Source organism: Microplitis mediator, chromosome 7 (genome assembly GCF_029852145.1).
Source record: "Microplitis mediator isolate UGA2020A chromosome 7, iyMicMedi2.1, whole genome shotgun sequence".
NCBI lineage: Eukaryota > Metazoa > Arthropoda > Insecta > Hymenoptera > Braconidae > Microplitis > Microplitis mediator.
In genome coordinates this window covers 20,254,337-20,269,886 of record NC_079975.1, presented here as the reverse complement: position 1 = coordinate 20,269,886, position 15,550 = coordinate 20,254,337, and the positions used below count along the sequence as shown (strand labels likewise).

General features: G+C 31.0%; 3 protein-coding genes across 6 annotated transcripts in view; 2 read left to right on the top strand and 1 right to left on the bottom strand.

Moving 5' to 3' along the window:
* The window catches only part of LOC130672445 (A disintegrin and metalloproteinase with thrombospondin motifs 20-like), a 197,967-nt gene that overhangs the window by 41,546 nt on the left and 140,871 nt on the right, over window positions 1-15,550 (bottom strand). The gene's annotated exons all lie outside the window — the stretch shown is intronic.
* LOC130672448 (uncharacterized) lies at window positions 104-5,187 on the top strand. Its single transcript, XM_057477047.1, has 8 exons — window positions 104-224; window positions 616-1,337; window positions 1,398-1,536; window positions 2,493-2,633; window positions 3,645-3,835; window positions 3,943-4,184; window positions 4,258-4,680; window positions 4,751-5,187. Exons 2-8 carry the CDS (start codon window positions 762-764, stop codon window positions 5,037-5,039), a joined length of 2,001 nt encoding a protein of 666 aa, XP_057333030.1. The 5' UTR covers window positions 104-224; window positions 616-761; the 3' UTR covers window positions 5,040-5,187.
* Window positions 12,759-13,597, top strand: LOC130672453 (uncharacterized). The gene is made up of 2 exons (XM_057477053.1): window positions 12,759-13,012; window positions 13,083-13,597. Exons 1-2 carry the CDS (start codon window positions 12,771-12,773, stop codon window positions 13,375-13,377), a joined length of 537 nt encoding a protein of 178 aa, XP_057333036.1. The 5' UTR covers window positions 12,759-12,770; the 3' UTR covers window positions 13,378-13,597.

Genomic DNA, 15,550 nt, shown 5'->3' with positions numbered 1-15,550 from the left:
TATTAGCCTCATTGATTACTTATCAATTTACTAAAAATACAATTTATACTATAATTCAATTCGATAAAAGAATTTAATATACTGTTTCCGTTTTACGACCAATGTAAAATAGTAGTTTATCTATCGAGTGCGTCGTGTTTAAGACGCAAGTGTGAAGATTGGTACCAACACACGATCGTCTTAGACTCGATTGTACTAAATAAATACATTAGTTTTTGTGACAGGTATTTGAAATTTACTACATTTAGTGCCTACAAATGGCAGGTTATAAATCCGCGTTTATTTATTTGGTAAGATTGTTTTGAGTATTTGTTGAAAATTACAGAGAAGTCGGTAAGTGGACGAATTAAAATGATGATAAATTTTGTCACATGATGGCTGGTTAAGTTACTTCGATATTTTTTGGTCGTTTGCTATCGCACACGTAACCAAAAAATATTTTTTGATCCGATGATGACGTCACTATTAGAACGATTAGGTATCTTTTTTACCAGCTGTATCTTATCTAATATTTTTAGCTGCCGGCTATAGGCGATAAATGTCGTAGATTTTAAGTGTCTGTCACAAAAAAAAAATTTTTGTTTAAATAAAAATTAATTTGATGAAAATCCTAAGGGCACTTTTAAGAATAAATACCATTAATGACGTACGTTAACAGAGTCACTGTCACCAAAAAAATCATTAGTGTCTAGTAAGTCGGCTGTGAAACCTGCGAGTCGTTTGTGTTAAAAATTTATTGACAAAAAAAATAATTATTCAAAATGTCAATGTATCATTATATTAATTTCATACTTTTGATATTTTTTATTGGACGAACTAACGTGTCTTCAATTGAAGTGAAAGATATATACGATATAAATTCAATGTATAAATATATAGACGGAATTCATAACAATGTTCTATCTAATGATCTATTTGAAAATTCGATATTGAGTCACGACCAAAAATACGATATTTTTAAAAAACTTTTCGGCAATATGTCAAATGCACTTGAAGATTTAAATACCATAACGAATGATTCTGACGATTATTATTGGCCGATAGATTTTCCGTCATTTTTGAAAAAATTCGACAAGGATAAATTGAAACGTAACTCAGTTCTGACGGCTTTTTTGAGTTCGGCTTCCGATAAAATTGAGGAACGAATCAAAACAATTGATGTTCATGTCGCATCATTACTTGAAATTGCAGGAAAAAAATTTTATGATAACGTTCATGACTACAGTTTTTTTGTGACTCAACTACTGTTATTTATTAATAGCAATAAACGATCGCCTTACGATAATATTGAGGAGGAATATATGCGTTTAACACATAAGATTCTTGTCCATATAGAAGTAAGTATGACGATAAATGTAATTATCGACGAATTTTAAAGTATTCATTTTATTGTTAAGGCTTATGGCAGCTTCTGTCAAACAACGAGTTCACTACATCACGGAATATATGATTATTATCGTCGTGTAATTGCAACATTTTTGAAGCGGTTTACAATGGTTTATCATCTTGAAACTATGGACGCGATCGCGAATGATGGTATTATTTGTAACAATTAATCATACACGGGGAAAATAATAGTTCTGATTCCTATTCTAGCATGGTAACCATTACTATGTTACATAGTAACGAAGATTTTTGTGAAAATCTTATGTGAATTTGCTGGAAAAAATTTTTAAAATTGTGGCAAAAATATGAGTGATAGCTCATTCGATGCGGAATCAAATTTTGACCAAGATGTGTTTTTTATTTTTTTTATTTATCAAAATTTCAACTTTTAATAATAAAAAAGATAAACAAAATAAAGAATCTTAGATTTTTGTTAATAACTCAATGACTATAAGCGATATCGAAAATCCAAAAAAAGATCTTTAAAAAGGAGGAAATTTCTCAAAAAAAGTCTCTAATCCCGGAACTCTAGCTCCATAAACAATCATTTTGATTTGATGTTGAAAATCGGATTCCGCGCGGCTGCTGTCTTACTCTAACCTCAACGTGCCAATGTGACAGCAGCCGCGCGGAATCCGATTTTCAACATCAAATAAAAATGATTGTTTATGGAGCTAGAGTTCCGGGATTCGAGACTTTTTTTCAAAAATTTCCTCCTTTTTAAAGATCTTTTTTGGATTTTCGATATCGCTTATGGTTATTGAGTTATTAACAAAAATCTAAGATTCTTTATTTTGTTTATCTTTTTTATTATTAAAAGTTGAAATTTTGATAAATAAAAAAAATAAAAAACACATCTTGGTCAAAATTTAATTCCGCATCGAATAGGCTATCACTCATATTTTTTCCACAATTCTAAAGATTTTTTTCCAGCATATTCACACAGGATTTTTACAAAAATCTTCGTTGCTATGTAACATAGTAATGGTTACCATTCTAGCATGGGAATCAGAATTGTACTTTTCTCTCCGTGTATAATGTCATATAATTGATAAAAATAGATAATTAGGTCATAAACTAATCATGTGATAAATTTGACTTTATAGTAAATCCAACGGAATTGACGGCAGAATATGTTGAGGAAGCAAAAAATACACTAAAACGGACCATGAGTAAAACTTTACCGGTACTAAAATATATGAAACATTATTTGTACAGATGTGATCCAAAAGAATTTTTGGATAAAGGTAATTATTGTGAAATAGATTAATTTCATAACCCACGAAATGAATGTGAGTTTTCGATAGTACTTTTGGTATTCAATATTATTTTGGGAAAGACGTAAATCTAGTTGATAGACGTAATACTAGGGTGAGCCAAAAAAACCAACCTATCGAATTTGTGTCTTAAAAAGGACCTATATATCGAGAAAAAAATTCTCCCACTGGGCAAAATTTTTAGCTCAATTTTAAAAGGTGTCGGTAGCTATTTGAAATTTCCCATTTAAATAACATGCAAAAAAATTTTTTCTGATTAAAAATTTTATAACTTTTGAACCATGTGAGACAAAAATTCGGCTCTAGAATATTGTTGTAGGGCATTAAATTTCTTGAAAGAAAGTTCTGGGAGTCGAATTTGTAAACTTGATATTTCGTATACTAACAGGCTATCAAAGTCTAGAGTAAACAGAATCATACAAATTTGAGGCTTTATTTGGATTTTCCAAATACTTTTCTTTTATTGTAATCGATAACAAAATATTATTTGTTACAATGTGGATATTGTTGGTAATTTCATTGCACTACATATAGAACAAATTTTCTCATAGTATTGATATTTTTAATAATAAAATCTTAAATTTGTATGATTCTGTTTACTCTAGACTTTGATAGCCTGTTAATATACGAAATATCCAGTTTACAAATTCGACTCCCAGGACTTTTTTTAAAGAAATTTAATGCCATACAAGAATATTCTAGAGCCGAATTTTTATCTCACACGGTTCAAAAGTTATGATATTTTTAATAAAAAAAAATTTTTTTGCATGTTATTTAAATGGGAAATTTCAGATGGCTACCGCCACCTTTTAAAATTGAGCTAAAAATTTTGCCCAGTGGGAGAATTTTTTTCTCGATATATAGGTCCTTTTTAAGACACAAATTCGATAGGTTGGTTTTTTTGGCTCACCCTACGTAATACTCAATATAAATTAAGGAAAAAAATATGAAGAATATTTTATAGATATTTGAATTTTGTAGATGGTAATAAAAATTATTACGAGTTAGAAAAAATGGTGCAAACAGTAATTGTCACAGAAGAAGAATTGAGTACAACAGGGTCTAGTAGTCATAACTGTAATTTGAAAGAAATCAAAGGGACGATTAATTCGACAGAGTGTAGGGAATATCGAGATTGTCAGTACATCGAGGGTAGTTATGAAATTTCTAAGGTAAATCATCTTACATTGAAATTTAGGGATTATCGATCTTGTAAAGGATCTAGAGTTTAATGCAATAGTCGTATTTGTTATGATTGTTAATCAATTCTGTACTTTAGGCTGATGAAGGTAACTCGAGACGTTACGAATGGTTTGTGGATGAAAAGGCAGTTTTGCATGGAGGCAATTGTACAAAAGAGTGTGATAGGAATTCAACATCTGCGTACAGCAAATTGTCGTTCTCTATAATCCGTTGGTGTGACTACCGCATTTGTACTTGTGTAAACCATCTAGAAGATAAAAAGAACGTCGTTACAGCATTCAGTTTCAGAGAGCAAGTCACCAAAATAAGTGACAACCTGTTGAGTATTTTATTTTATTATTCACGAGTTTCATTGGAATTCTAAATGTGTAATTGACTTATTTCTATGCAGGGTTGTTGTGGGTGTGAGATTCATAAAGAAAGATCACATGATCCAGGTACAGATAAAAGAGGGAAAACTCAAACCACGCAGATTTAAAGATCATGGAGTCTGGAAAGAATCGGAAAAAATTGTTTACGATGAAGAAAATAAAATGTTTATGGTTACAAATAACGACGGGATTATGAGCCAAATGCAATTAGGAAATGATTATGCACTTCCGGAAACAATCAATTTCGATGATTTGATTGCGCCCGAGGGTTTTGTTGTAACGGGGGTCAGATTTAGATTTGCCGGAGATTCACTTGATTTTCCAAAGCTAACGACTGGCGCGATCGAATTGCAAGTTCGTGTAACGCCATTTGATTACGTCAGTGGCACACTGATCAACCATAACCAAACACACTGGATCGCTCCAAAATACAATGATACGAGGTTTGTACATTTATTTGATGTTAAGATGCTATTTCTCAATGTGTTGATTAATTGTTGCTGTCATTTTCAGAGAGGAATTGATTTTAACTGATCCAGATGTACCAACTAAGTCACCTACAAATACGATTACCTCGAAAACTAATCAGTTTATTAGATTCCGCGCTTCGGATCTAAAAAAAGATGCTGGTCAATCAACAGTCCCATTTTTCGATGCCCAAGACGTAGATAGGTTTTCCGACTTTCCTTTGGGAGGAGTTGGAATAATTCATCGTGGCCGGGAAGGTTACGGTGGATTTTTAGCCTTCAGAATTTATGATTTAAATCTTTCCAATCTTTTGATTGATAATCATAATTCATAATTAAATCAATAGTTAAAAAATATTATTCTTTTCCCATTCATTTAGTTAATTTATTATTTACGATCAATCACTTGTCTTCAGCCTTTAAAAATTTTATTTATTTCAATATTTGTATTAATTTAAAAAACATAACTATTAATAAAATTATTCTTACCATAATACATCTAATTTCATTTATTTTTCATCTCATAGCTATATAAAAATTCAGTCATCGCAAGTACAAATGAATTTAAGTCACGACAGCTAAAAACAAATCTGAACATACAAACGGCTGATCTTGCAAGTTATTTTATTTTGGCAAAACAATTAAACATAAATTAATCCAAAACGGATTTATTTTTGTTTTGCCTACGAAACTGATGTTTAATAATTTATTTTAGCTCGATCTTTTCACAAAAAATCTGTCTATCGGTTGACCCTGCGGGCCAGCCCCAAAACTTCTCGCTGTTTTCGAGCTCCTCGAGCTCGAAAACATTGTTGTGGATACATTTTCGAGCTCGAAAATACTTTTGTGTGCCATTGTTTTCGAAAAAAACCGATTTTAGCATTTCTTTCTCTCACGATATCTCAGGAACGAATTGACCGATTTCGATGGTTGAGGCGGCAATCGGCGTATTTTATTGAGTTCTAGAGCTGATAAAATTTTGAAATTGTTTCGTTTAGTTGTTTCGAAGATATTCGCAAAAAACCGTTTTTTACCATTTCTTTCGCCCGCGATAACTCTCGAACAAATTCTCCGATTGAGATGGCTAAGGCGGCAATCGACGCGTTTTATCAAGTTCTAGAGCTGATTAGATTTTGAAGTTGATCGTATGAGTCGTTTCTAAGAAATCAATACAAAACTAAAAAAAAAAAAATTTTTTTTTTAGTAATTCGCCAATATTTTCGAGTCTACTTGATCAAATGAACTGAAATTTTCAGAAAAGTTGATGGCCAACAAGCTCTTTCGATTGCCGCCTTAACCATCCAAATCGGTTTATTAGTTAAAACGTTATAGACCGGTCACACACATACATACAGACATTCAGACATCATTCTGAAAATAGTCAAAATAGCTTCCTAGGACCTGAAAACGTCGACATCTGATGAAATTTCGATTTTCGCAAATCGGAACTTCCCAATTTTTCGAAAAACGTCGACTTTCTTAGCGGGAAGTTAAAAAAAAGAAAAATTCTAAAATTAATCACCATCACGCCCAAATTCTTGCCATGAAATTCTGGAACTCAGATTAGAGTACTGACCATCGAAGATACGAAATTTTTTTTACTTTCTTCTACCCTCACTCAAATTTAGAAATTTATTAAAACACAATCGATTGGCAAAATAAACTCAGTTGCACAATTTACTACATACCTGCACTTTATATAATTTACTAGCTTGAAAATTCTCTGAAGAGAATCACGATTGCATATATTTTTTTTATCGTTGAGCATCTGTACGCATGTAATGAAGGACAATATTGATTCATCTATCAGACTGTAATTCTAATTTCTGATTTGATAATACGCGTTTAGGATGCGCATGTCCGGATTTTCTAAGCGTTTTTGATGAAATGCTATTGCATTAACATGGCCTACTTTTTCCCTAAACAATTAACTAATCACTGTTCCATTAATCTCATTGATTACTAATCAATTAACTAAAAACTCAGATTTGGTTATAATCCAATCAGATAAAAATATTGAATATATTGGTAGCTGTTTCACGATTTAAGTAAAAAAATATAATGAAAATTAGATTGATAAAAATTACTAGGCCACTTTTAATAATAAGCACCATTAAGATCGTATATTAACAGAGAGACTGACACCAAAAAAATCATTAGTGTTTAATAAGTCGGCTGTAAAACCGGCGAGACGTTTGTGTTGAAAATTTATTGACAAAAAAAATAATTATTCAAAATGTCAATGTATAATTATATTAATTTCGTACTTTTGATATTTTTTATTGGACGAACTCACGTGTCTTCAATTGAAGTGAAAGATATATACGACATAAATTCAATAGAAAAATATATAGACGAAACTCATAACCATGTTCTATCTAATAATCCATTTGAAAATGTGACATCGAGTGACGACAAAAAATACAATATTTTGAAAAAAGTTTTCGACAATATGTCAAATGCACTTGAAGATTTAAATGCGATAACAAATAATTCTGATAAAGATTATTGGCCTGCAGATTTACCGCTACTTTTAAGGAAATTCGACGTAGATAAAATGAAACATAATTATTTTCCATCGACTTTTTTGAGTTCGTCTACAGAAAGGATTAACGAGAGACGCAAAGTAATTGGAATTCATGTTACATCATTACTTGAAATGGCCAAAGAAAATTTTTTTGATACTCTCTCTAGCTTTTGTTCCTTCGTACCAAAAATTTTGCTATTTATCAATAGTAATAAGCGATTGCTCCACTTTAATATTGATGAGGAATATATTCGATTGGTCGCTAATATGCAAGTGCAGATGAATGTGAGTACAGAGTTTTTGAAATTAAAATTATTTAGTAAATCATTGAGAAAATTCTCTTTTCATTTAAAAAAATTTTTCATAAGCGAAAAAACTCAAAGAGAAATAAATTTGACTTTAGTGATTTTTTGAGATTTTCGAAATTATGGATGATCCCTCAAAACCTTTAAAAAATTATGTACCTGAAGATCGCAAAGTTTCTTGCGCAACAAAAATGAAAAACAATCATGTGATTTGACTGCTTAAGGGTAGTTGGGGTGGCCTGCAATTTTCGGGTGAAATACCAGCATCTATGTGCAAAACATTTCAGAAATCTAGTCATTCAGTAGATATTTTACTTTCCAATTTCATTTTTATTCGTTACGCGACAAACGTTCCGATCTCCAGGTACATAAAAAATTAGATTTCATAAGTTGTAAAACATGATTTTGGATGATAACATTTAATATTTATTTTTCATGCATGACTTATATCATTAAAGGAAGAATTACTTCAAAACATTTGTCATAGAACTAAGTCACTACATCAAGGAATGTATGATTATTATCGTGAGGTAATTGCATCATATTTGAAACATTTCATGATGATTTATCACCTTAATATTATTGATTCGAGCTGTAAAAATGGTAAAGATTATTTTATTCTGTTTTTAACAACAATTGACTGAGTTATTAATAAATCACTTTCTGCAAATTTGAAGAAAACACGACAGAATGGATGGGGGAGTATATTAGTGGAGTCAAAACGATGATTAGGCGTTCGATAGATAAAACTGTACCTATTTTGGAGGATATCAAATTTCATATGACTAGATGTAGTTCGAAATCGCTTAGTAATAGAGGTAATTGGAATCAATCTCATACGGTTTAATGACCAGAGTGAATAGAATAATTTTAAGAAATTACTTTGAAGGGTAGAAAATATATTTCTAATATTTGGATTTTGTAGATGGACATAAGACGTATCACGAGTTAGAACAAATGGTACAAACAGTAATTGTCAAAGAGGAAGACTTGAGTACAGATGGATCCTGTAGTCATAACTGTAATTTGGATGAAATTAAAAAGACGATTAATTCGACAGAGTGTAGGGAATATCGCGATTGTCAGTACATTGAGAGTGCCTATAAAATTTGTGAGGTAAATTATCTTATATTTGAATTTGGAAATTATTGATAGTGAATAGGAACTAGGCTTTAATGCAACAGTAATAATTGTTGTGATTGTTAATCGATTCTGTACTTTAGGCTGATAAAGGTAATTCGAGGCGTTACGAATGGTTTAAGGATGAAAAGGCACCTTTGTATGGCGACAATAGTACGAAAGAGTGTGATGGTAATTTAACGTCTGTGTACAGCAATTTGTCATTCTTCAAATTCCGTTGGTGTGACTACTGCGTTTGTACTTGTGTAAAACGCCCAGAAGATAAAAAGAACGTCGTTGCAGCATTCAGCTTTAGAGAGAAAGTCACCAAAATAAGTGACAACCTGTTGAGTATTTTATTCTATTATTCACGAGTTTTATTAGAATTCTAAATGTGTAATTGACTTATTTCTGTGCAGGGTAGTGGTGGGTGTGAGATTCATAAAAAAAGATTACATGATTCAGGTACAGATAAAAGAGGGTAAACTCAAACCACGCAGATATAAAGACCATGGAGTCTGGAAAGAAACCGAAAAAGTTGTTTACGATCAAGAAAATAAAATGCTTCTAGTTATAAATAACGACGAGACTTTGAGCCAAATGCAATTAGGAATTGATTATGCACTTCCGGAAACAATCAATTTTGATGATTTGATTGCACCCGAGGGTTTCGTTGTAACGGGGGTCAGATTTAGATTTGCCGGAGATTCACTTGAATTTCCAAAGCTAACGACTGGCGCGATCGAATTGCAAGTTCGTGTAACGCCATTTGATTATGTAAGTGGCACACTGATTAACCATAACCAAACACACTGGATCGCTCCAAAATACAATGCTACGAGGTTTGTACATTCATTTGCTGTTAAGATGCCGTTTCTCAATGTGTTGTTTAATTTTTGCTGTCATTTTCAGAGATGAATTGGTTTTAACTGACCCAGATGTGCCAACTAAGTCACCTAAAAATATGGTTAACTCGAAAACCAATCAGTTTATTAGATTCCGCGCTTCGGATCTTAAGAAAGACGCTGGTCAATCAACAGTACCATTTTTCGACGCTCAAGACGTAGATGGTGATCCCGAATTTCCTTTAGGAGGAGTGGGAATCATTCATCGTGGCCGGGAAGGTTACGGTGGATTTTTGGCCTTCAGAATTTACGATCTGGATCTTTCCAGTTATTTGAATAACAATTACAAATCTTGAGCTAGTCAATAATTCTAGATTACAACTACTTTTAAGCTCCTGATTTCGATCAATAAAATTTCAACAAATATCCACATACCTATGATATAGTTAACGTAATGTCATTTATCGATTATAAGTATTAATAATAACAATAAGAATTACAGTAATAATGATAATTAAAAAAAAATTATTTGAATAAAAACACGTTTCAAGAACATGCAGGTCTTATATTTAATCTTTCATATATAATTAATTTCTTTTCTATTAGCCTCATTTATTAATCATCAATTCACTAAAAACCCAATTTCTACTATAGTCGAGTTCAATTAAAAATTCTATATACTGTTACTACTTTACGATTAAAGTGAAAAAAAAAAATAATAATAATCATAAACATTAAATTGATAAAAATTACTAGGCCACTTTTAATAATAAACACCAATAAGATCGTATATTAACAGAGACGCTGCCATAAAAAAAATCATTAGTGTCTAATAAGTCGGCTGTGAAACCCACGAGTCGTTTGTGTTAAAAATTTATTAACAAAAATAAAACTATTCAAAATGTCAATGTATAATTATATTAATTTCATACTTTTGATATTTTTTATTGGACGAACTCACGTGTCTTCAATTGAAGTGAAAGATATATACGATATAAATTCAATAGAAAAATATATAGACGGTATTCATAAAAATGTTCTATCTAATAATCCATTTGGAAAGATGACATCGAGTGATGACAAAAAGTACAATATTTTGAAAAAAATTTTCGACAATATGTCAAATGCACTTGAAGACTTGAATACAATAACAAGTAATACCGACGATTATTATTGGCCTGACGATTTGCCTCGATTTATTAAAAAATTCGACCAATACAAACTGCGAATGGGTTATTATTCAACTCCTATTTTGAGTTCTTTTACCGACAAAATTGAAGAAAAAATGAAAATGACCGATATTTTCAGTCACTCACTACTTAATATGAGTCGGAAAAACTTTTTCGACGATATTAATAAATATTGTTTATTTGTACCTGAACTTTTATCTATCATTAATAATAATAAGCAATTATTTGATGGAAGTAGTGGTGAAAATTATCAATTTCTAGTAAACAATATATTGCGTCAAATGCATGTAAGTATGCCCGTCCTTGTTAATTAACAATTTAACGATACTAATTAATTTCCATAACTTTCATCATCATTTCAAATCATCATCTGTTTAATTATAAAAATCAAGTCGTTAACACGGTGGCTCTACTAATCACTAACATAAATACTGACATGACATGTACCTGAAGATCGGAACGTTTTTCGCGGAACGAAAATAAGAAAAAAAATGAAAAGTAAAAAATCTACTGGATCTAGATTTCGAAAATGTTTCGCACGTCACCCGAAAATGACAGGACACCCCTATCTACCCCTAAATTCGCCTTTAGACACAGATTTCATGAATTATATTCATTTTCGTTGTGTGAAAAACGTTCCGATCTTCAGGTACATGACATGACAAAATTTTTTTTTCATAACAATCGACATCTGAATGTAGTCATTAAGATTTGCTAATTGAAGAATTAATTATTAACTAGATTTGAATAATTAATTTTAAGCATTTATTTATTTAAAGAATGAAACTCATCACAATTTTTGCCACCGATCAACGTCATTTCGCCAAGGAGTATACGATTATTACCGTCAAGTAATGACGACGTATTTGAAGAAATTTATGATCATATATCACCTCAAAATTATTGACGCAAGCTGTAGAAATGGTAACTTTTCGTAATCATTATTTGTTTAGCTTCAATTTTATTGCTATTATTATTTTTATTATTGATAAATTGATTGATTAATTAATAAACTGTTCAATTCTGTTGTAAAGAAAATTTGACGGAATGGATGGCAGAAAATATTAAAGAAATAAAGGGATCATTCAAACTTCTAATCAGTAAAACCAAAGATATACTAAGCGAAATTAAACATTATATGTATAGATGTGATCTAAAAGAATTTGTTTCTGAAGGTATTTATTGAAAAATGATGAATTTCAATTACTGCAGTATACATATCATTCAAGATAAAGATCAAATTATTATTAAAGATAAAATTAATTATCGAATACTTGAATTTTGTAGACGGAGATAAAAGTTATCATGAGTTGGAAAGAATGATGCAAACAGTACTTGTCAAAGAGGAAGACTTGAGTACAGATGAATCCTGTAGTCATAACTGTAATTTGGATGAAATTAAAGAGACGATTAATTCGACAGAGTGTAGGGAATATCGAGATTGTCAGTACATCGAGGGTAGTTATGAAATTTGTGAGGTAAACTATTTTATATTTGAATTTGGGGATCATCAATTTTGGAAAGGATCTAGAGTTTGATGCAATAGTAGTGATTGTTATGAATGTTAATCAATTTGTACTTTAGGCTGATGAAGGTAATTCGAGACGTTACGAATGGTTTGTGGATGACAAGGAACTTTTGTATGGAGACAATTGTACGAAAGACTGTGATGGTAATTTAAAGTCTGTGTACAGCAAATTGTCATTCTTCAAATTCCGTTGGTGTGACTACTGCGTTTGTACTTGTGTAAAACGCCCGGAAGATGAAAAGAACGTCGTTGCAGCATTCAGTTTCAGAGAGCAAGTCACCAAAATAAGTGACAACCTGTTGAGTATTTTATTTTATTATTCACGAGTTTTATTGAAATTCTCAATGTGTAATTGACTTATTTCTGTGCAGGGTAGTCGTGGGTGTGAGATTCATAAAGAAAGATTACATGATCCAGGTACAGATAAAAGAGGGTAAACCCAAACCACGCAGATATAAAGATCAGGGAGTCTGGAAAGAAACTGAAAGAATTGTTTACGATGACAAAAATAAAATGCTTATGGTTACAAATAATGACGAGACTTTGAGCCAAATGCAATTAGGGATTGATTATGCACTTCCGGAAACAATCAATTTTGATGATTTGATTGCACCCGAGGGTTTCGTTGTAACGGGGATCAGATTTAGATTTGCCGGAGATTCACTTGATTTTCCAAAGCTAACGGCTGGCGCTATCGAATTGCAAGTTCGTGTAACCCCATATGATTACGTCAGTGGCAAACTGATTAACCATGACCAAACACACTGGATCGTTCCAAAATACAATGCTCCGAGGTTTGTACATTCATTTGCTGTCAAGATGCTGTTTTTCAATGTGTTGCTTAATTTTTGCTGTAATTTTCAGAGACGAATTGGTTTTAACTGACCCAGATGTGCCAATTGAGTCACCTGAAAATACGATTACCTCAAAAACCAATCAGTTTATTAGATTCCGTGCTTCGGATCTGAAAAAAGACGCTGGGCAATCAACAGTTCCATTTTTCGATGCACAAGATGTCGATGCTGATCACGAATTTCCTTTAGGAGGAATCGGAATAATTCATCGGGGCCGGGAAGGTTACGGTGGATTTTTGGCTTTCAAAATCTATGATCTCGATCTTTCTCGTTATATAAATAGCAACCATACTCCCTCTCCGTAGTATGATTGAAAATTGTATTTTTTCTTCTATTGATGCATAATACTAATCTCATATCATTAATCCTTAATCTTCCCTACACGCTAAATTAACTCATCTTTTTATGTACCCAAGAGTAAAAAAAATAATCAGATAATTAAACTGTCAAATGAGAATGCAAAGGAGTAGACTGGTTCAAACTCCCAAATTTCGAAGAATAATCCTCCTGAAGAAGGGTCTCTATTTAAGCCATGTATCTTTTGATTAAATAATAATTCTCCTTTATATATTTTGAAACTAAAATTTATTCAATTAATTTATTCATTTTGAAACAATTATATTCATTGAAACTAAAATTTATGTAAGTCAGAAGTTGAATTCAGTCGTCATTATCAGTTCCACAATTTCAACCAGCAATAGTATTCTGTATGCAATTAACAAAAAATCCAGTTAAAACGTTATTTGCTATCTCTACCCATTAATCGATTGTCATTTATTATCGTCTATTAAATCTATTTCATCAAATCTATTTATTAACTTTACTCACTCATTATTGTTAGTCAATTTCACTTGTCATTTAATTACGTACCTGTAACAAAAAAAAATAAATACATTTAATTTATATGACGTGTTTAATTCCTTAAAATTGAATTAAATATGCAAGAGTTGACTATCAGGACTCAGAATTTTTTATGGAAATGATAACTTTTTTTTTCTTTCTAACAATTTTTTTACTTCGTATCTGTCATTGAAAAAATTCGAAAACTTAAGTAGACTATAAACTATAGAAATTTCTATCGAAAATTTTCATCAAATTTTTTTTTACAACTTTATATATGACATTTAATATATGACATATATTGTGTTTAAATGTTCATTGTTATGTATGATTATTATTCTAATGAATGAATCTGTTAATTAAAAGAAATTTTCATAATTTTTTTTCAATAAGCAAAATTATGATTGATAAATTTATATGTATGTTATGTATTTTTTAAACGATTTTTATCAATGATAAAAAACTTATAATAGCTAGCAAATTGTGGTTTTTAATTGAGTTCGTTATGATTATTATCGCTTTATTAAGCATAGTCATAAAAAATAATTAATTTAATTGTTTCTGTGAAACCAAGAAATCTGGAATTTTTTTTTTTAGTCACTAGCCTGAGGCACTATTGACAAATAAGTTGTTAAAACAAAATTCCACTCCAAGTAAAAATAGAATAAAAAATCGAAAACACTTTAATGGCTTTTTAATAACTCGATTGATAAAAATGTGACAATGGAAGATTTACTGTACATTTTATAAAATATAAATTTTTTTGTATCCAATATTAAATAATTTTTTCTCAATTCAATTTATCTACACGCTAAAAAAAAGTAGTAATACCTCTCATCTTAACGAAGTAAATTTTCCCATCTTTCCTTTTTGAAGATTCTCATTTTTTATGTTGACCATTTTTATCTGAGAGGATAATCATTACTATCTCGGATGGCAAAATTTACAAACTTTTTAGCTTGATAGTATATTACACACCAATGGAGGAAATTAAGACATTTCAACCCGCGTGAATGATTGCCGTGTAGTAGCAGACAAGTGGATTAAGATGTTCTACCTTCCTCCGTGATGTACATACGATTTTACACCAGATTTGCCCCTCAAAGTTTAAATTTTTGTCTCTGTTTGTGGGAAAAACTGCACATGGGCTAATTTTAATCATCTGTTTTGTCATAAAAGAACAGAACGACTTTCCCTCTAAACAGTGCAGAACTTTGAACTTTCGAGGCAGGTGTGGTGAAAAAGAAATATCAGTATCTAGATGATAACTATTACTATTGACAACAATAAATATTACTATACAAGAAGCGAGTGGTACATATAAGCATGATAATGATTCCTCATTGCAAGATGAAAATAGTAATTATTTTTCGTTATACCTGCACCGAAAGTTTAAATTTCTGCCCGATTGAAAGGGAAGAAAGTTGGGCTCGAGTAAGTAATTATGCACACAGGTCGGAATGTTTTACTTTCCTGCCTTGGTGTGTAATATACTATATAATGTTTTTTTTTTTTTTTCGATTTGAATCGCTTAGATTTACGATGCGTATTTAGTATTTTAAATTAATGAATAATTAAAGTACTAAAATATGATTTTGTTCTACAAGATTTCAAACGCTAATAAGCATCTAATTGTAC

Bases quoted from the DNA above. Each gene is read 5' to 3' on its own strand.
- LOC130672453 (XM_057477053.1), top strand. From the start codon at position 12,771: ATGCAATTAGGGATTGATTATGCACTTCCGGAAACAATCAATTTTGAT. The intron at 13,013-13,082 runs GTTTGTACATTC...TGTAATTTTCAG, and splicing joins CCAAAATACAATGCTCCGAG to AGACGAATTGGTTTTAACTG.
- LOC130672448 (XM_057477047.1), top strand. From the start codon at position 762: ATGTCAATGTATCATTATATTAATTTCATACTTTTGATATTTTTTATT. The intron at 4,185-4,257 runs GTTGAGTATTTT...ATTTCTATGCAG, and splicing joins ACCAAAATAAGTGACAACCT to GGTTGTTGTGGGTGTGAGAT. The intron at 4,681-4,750 runs GTTTGTACATTT...TGTCATTTTCAG, and splicing joins CCAAAATACAATGATACGAG to AGAGGAATTGATTTTAACTG.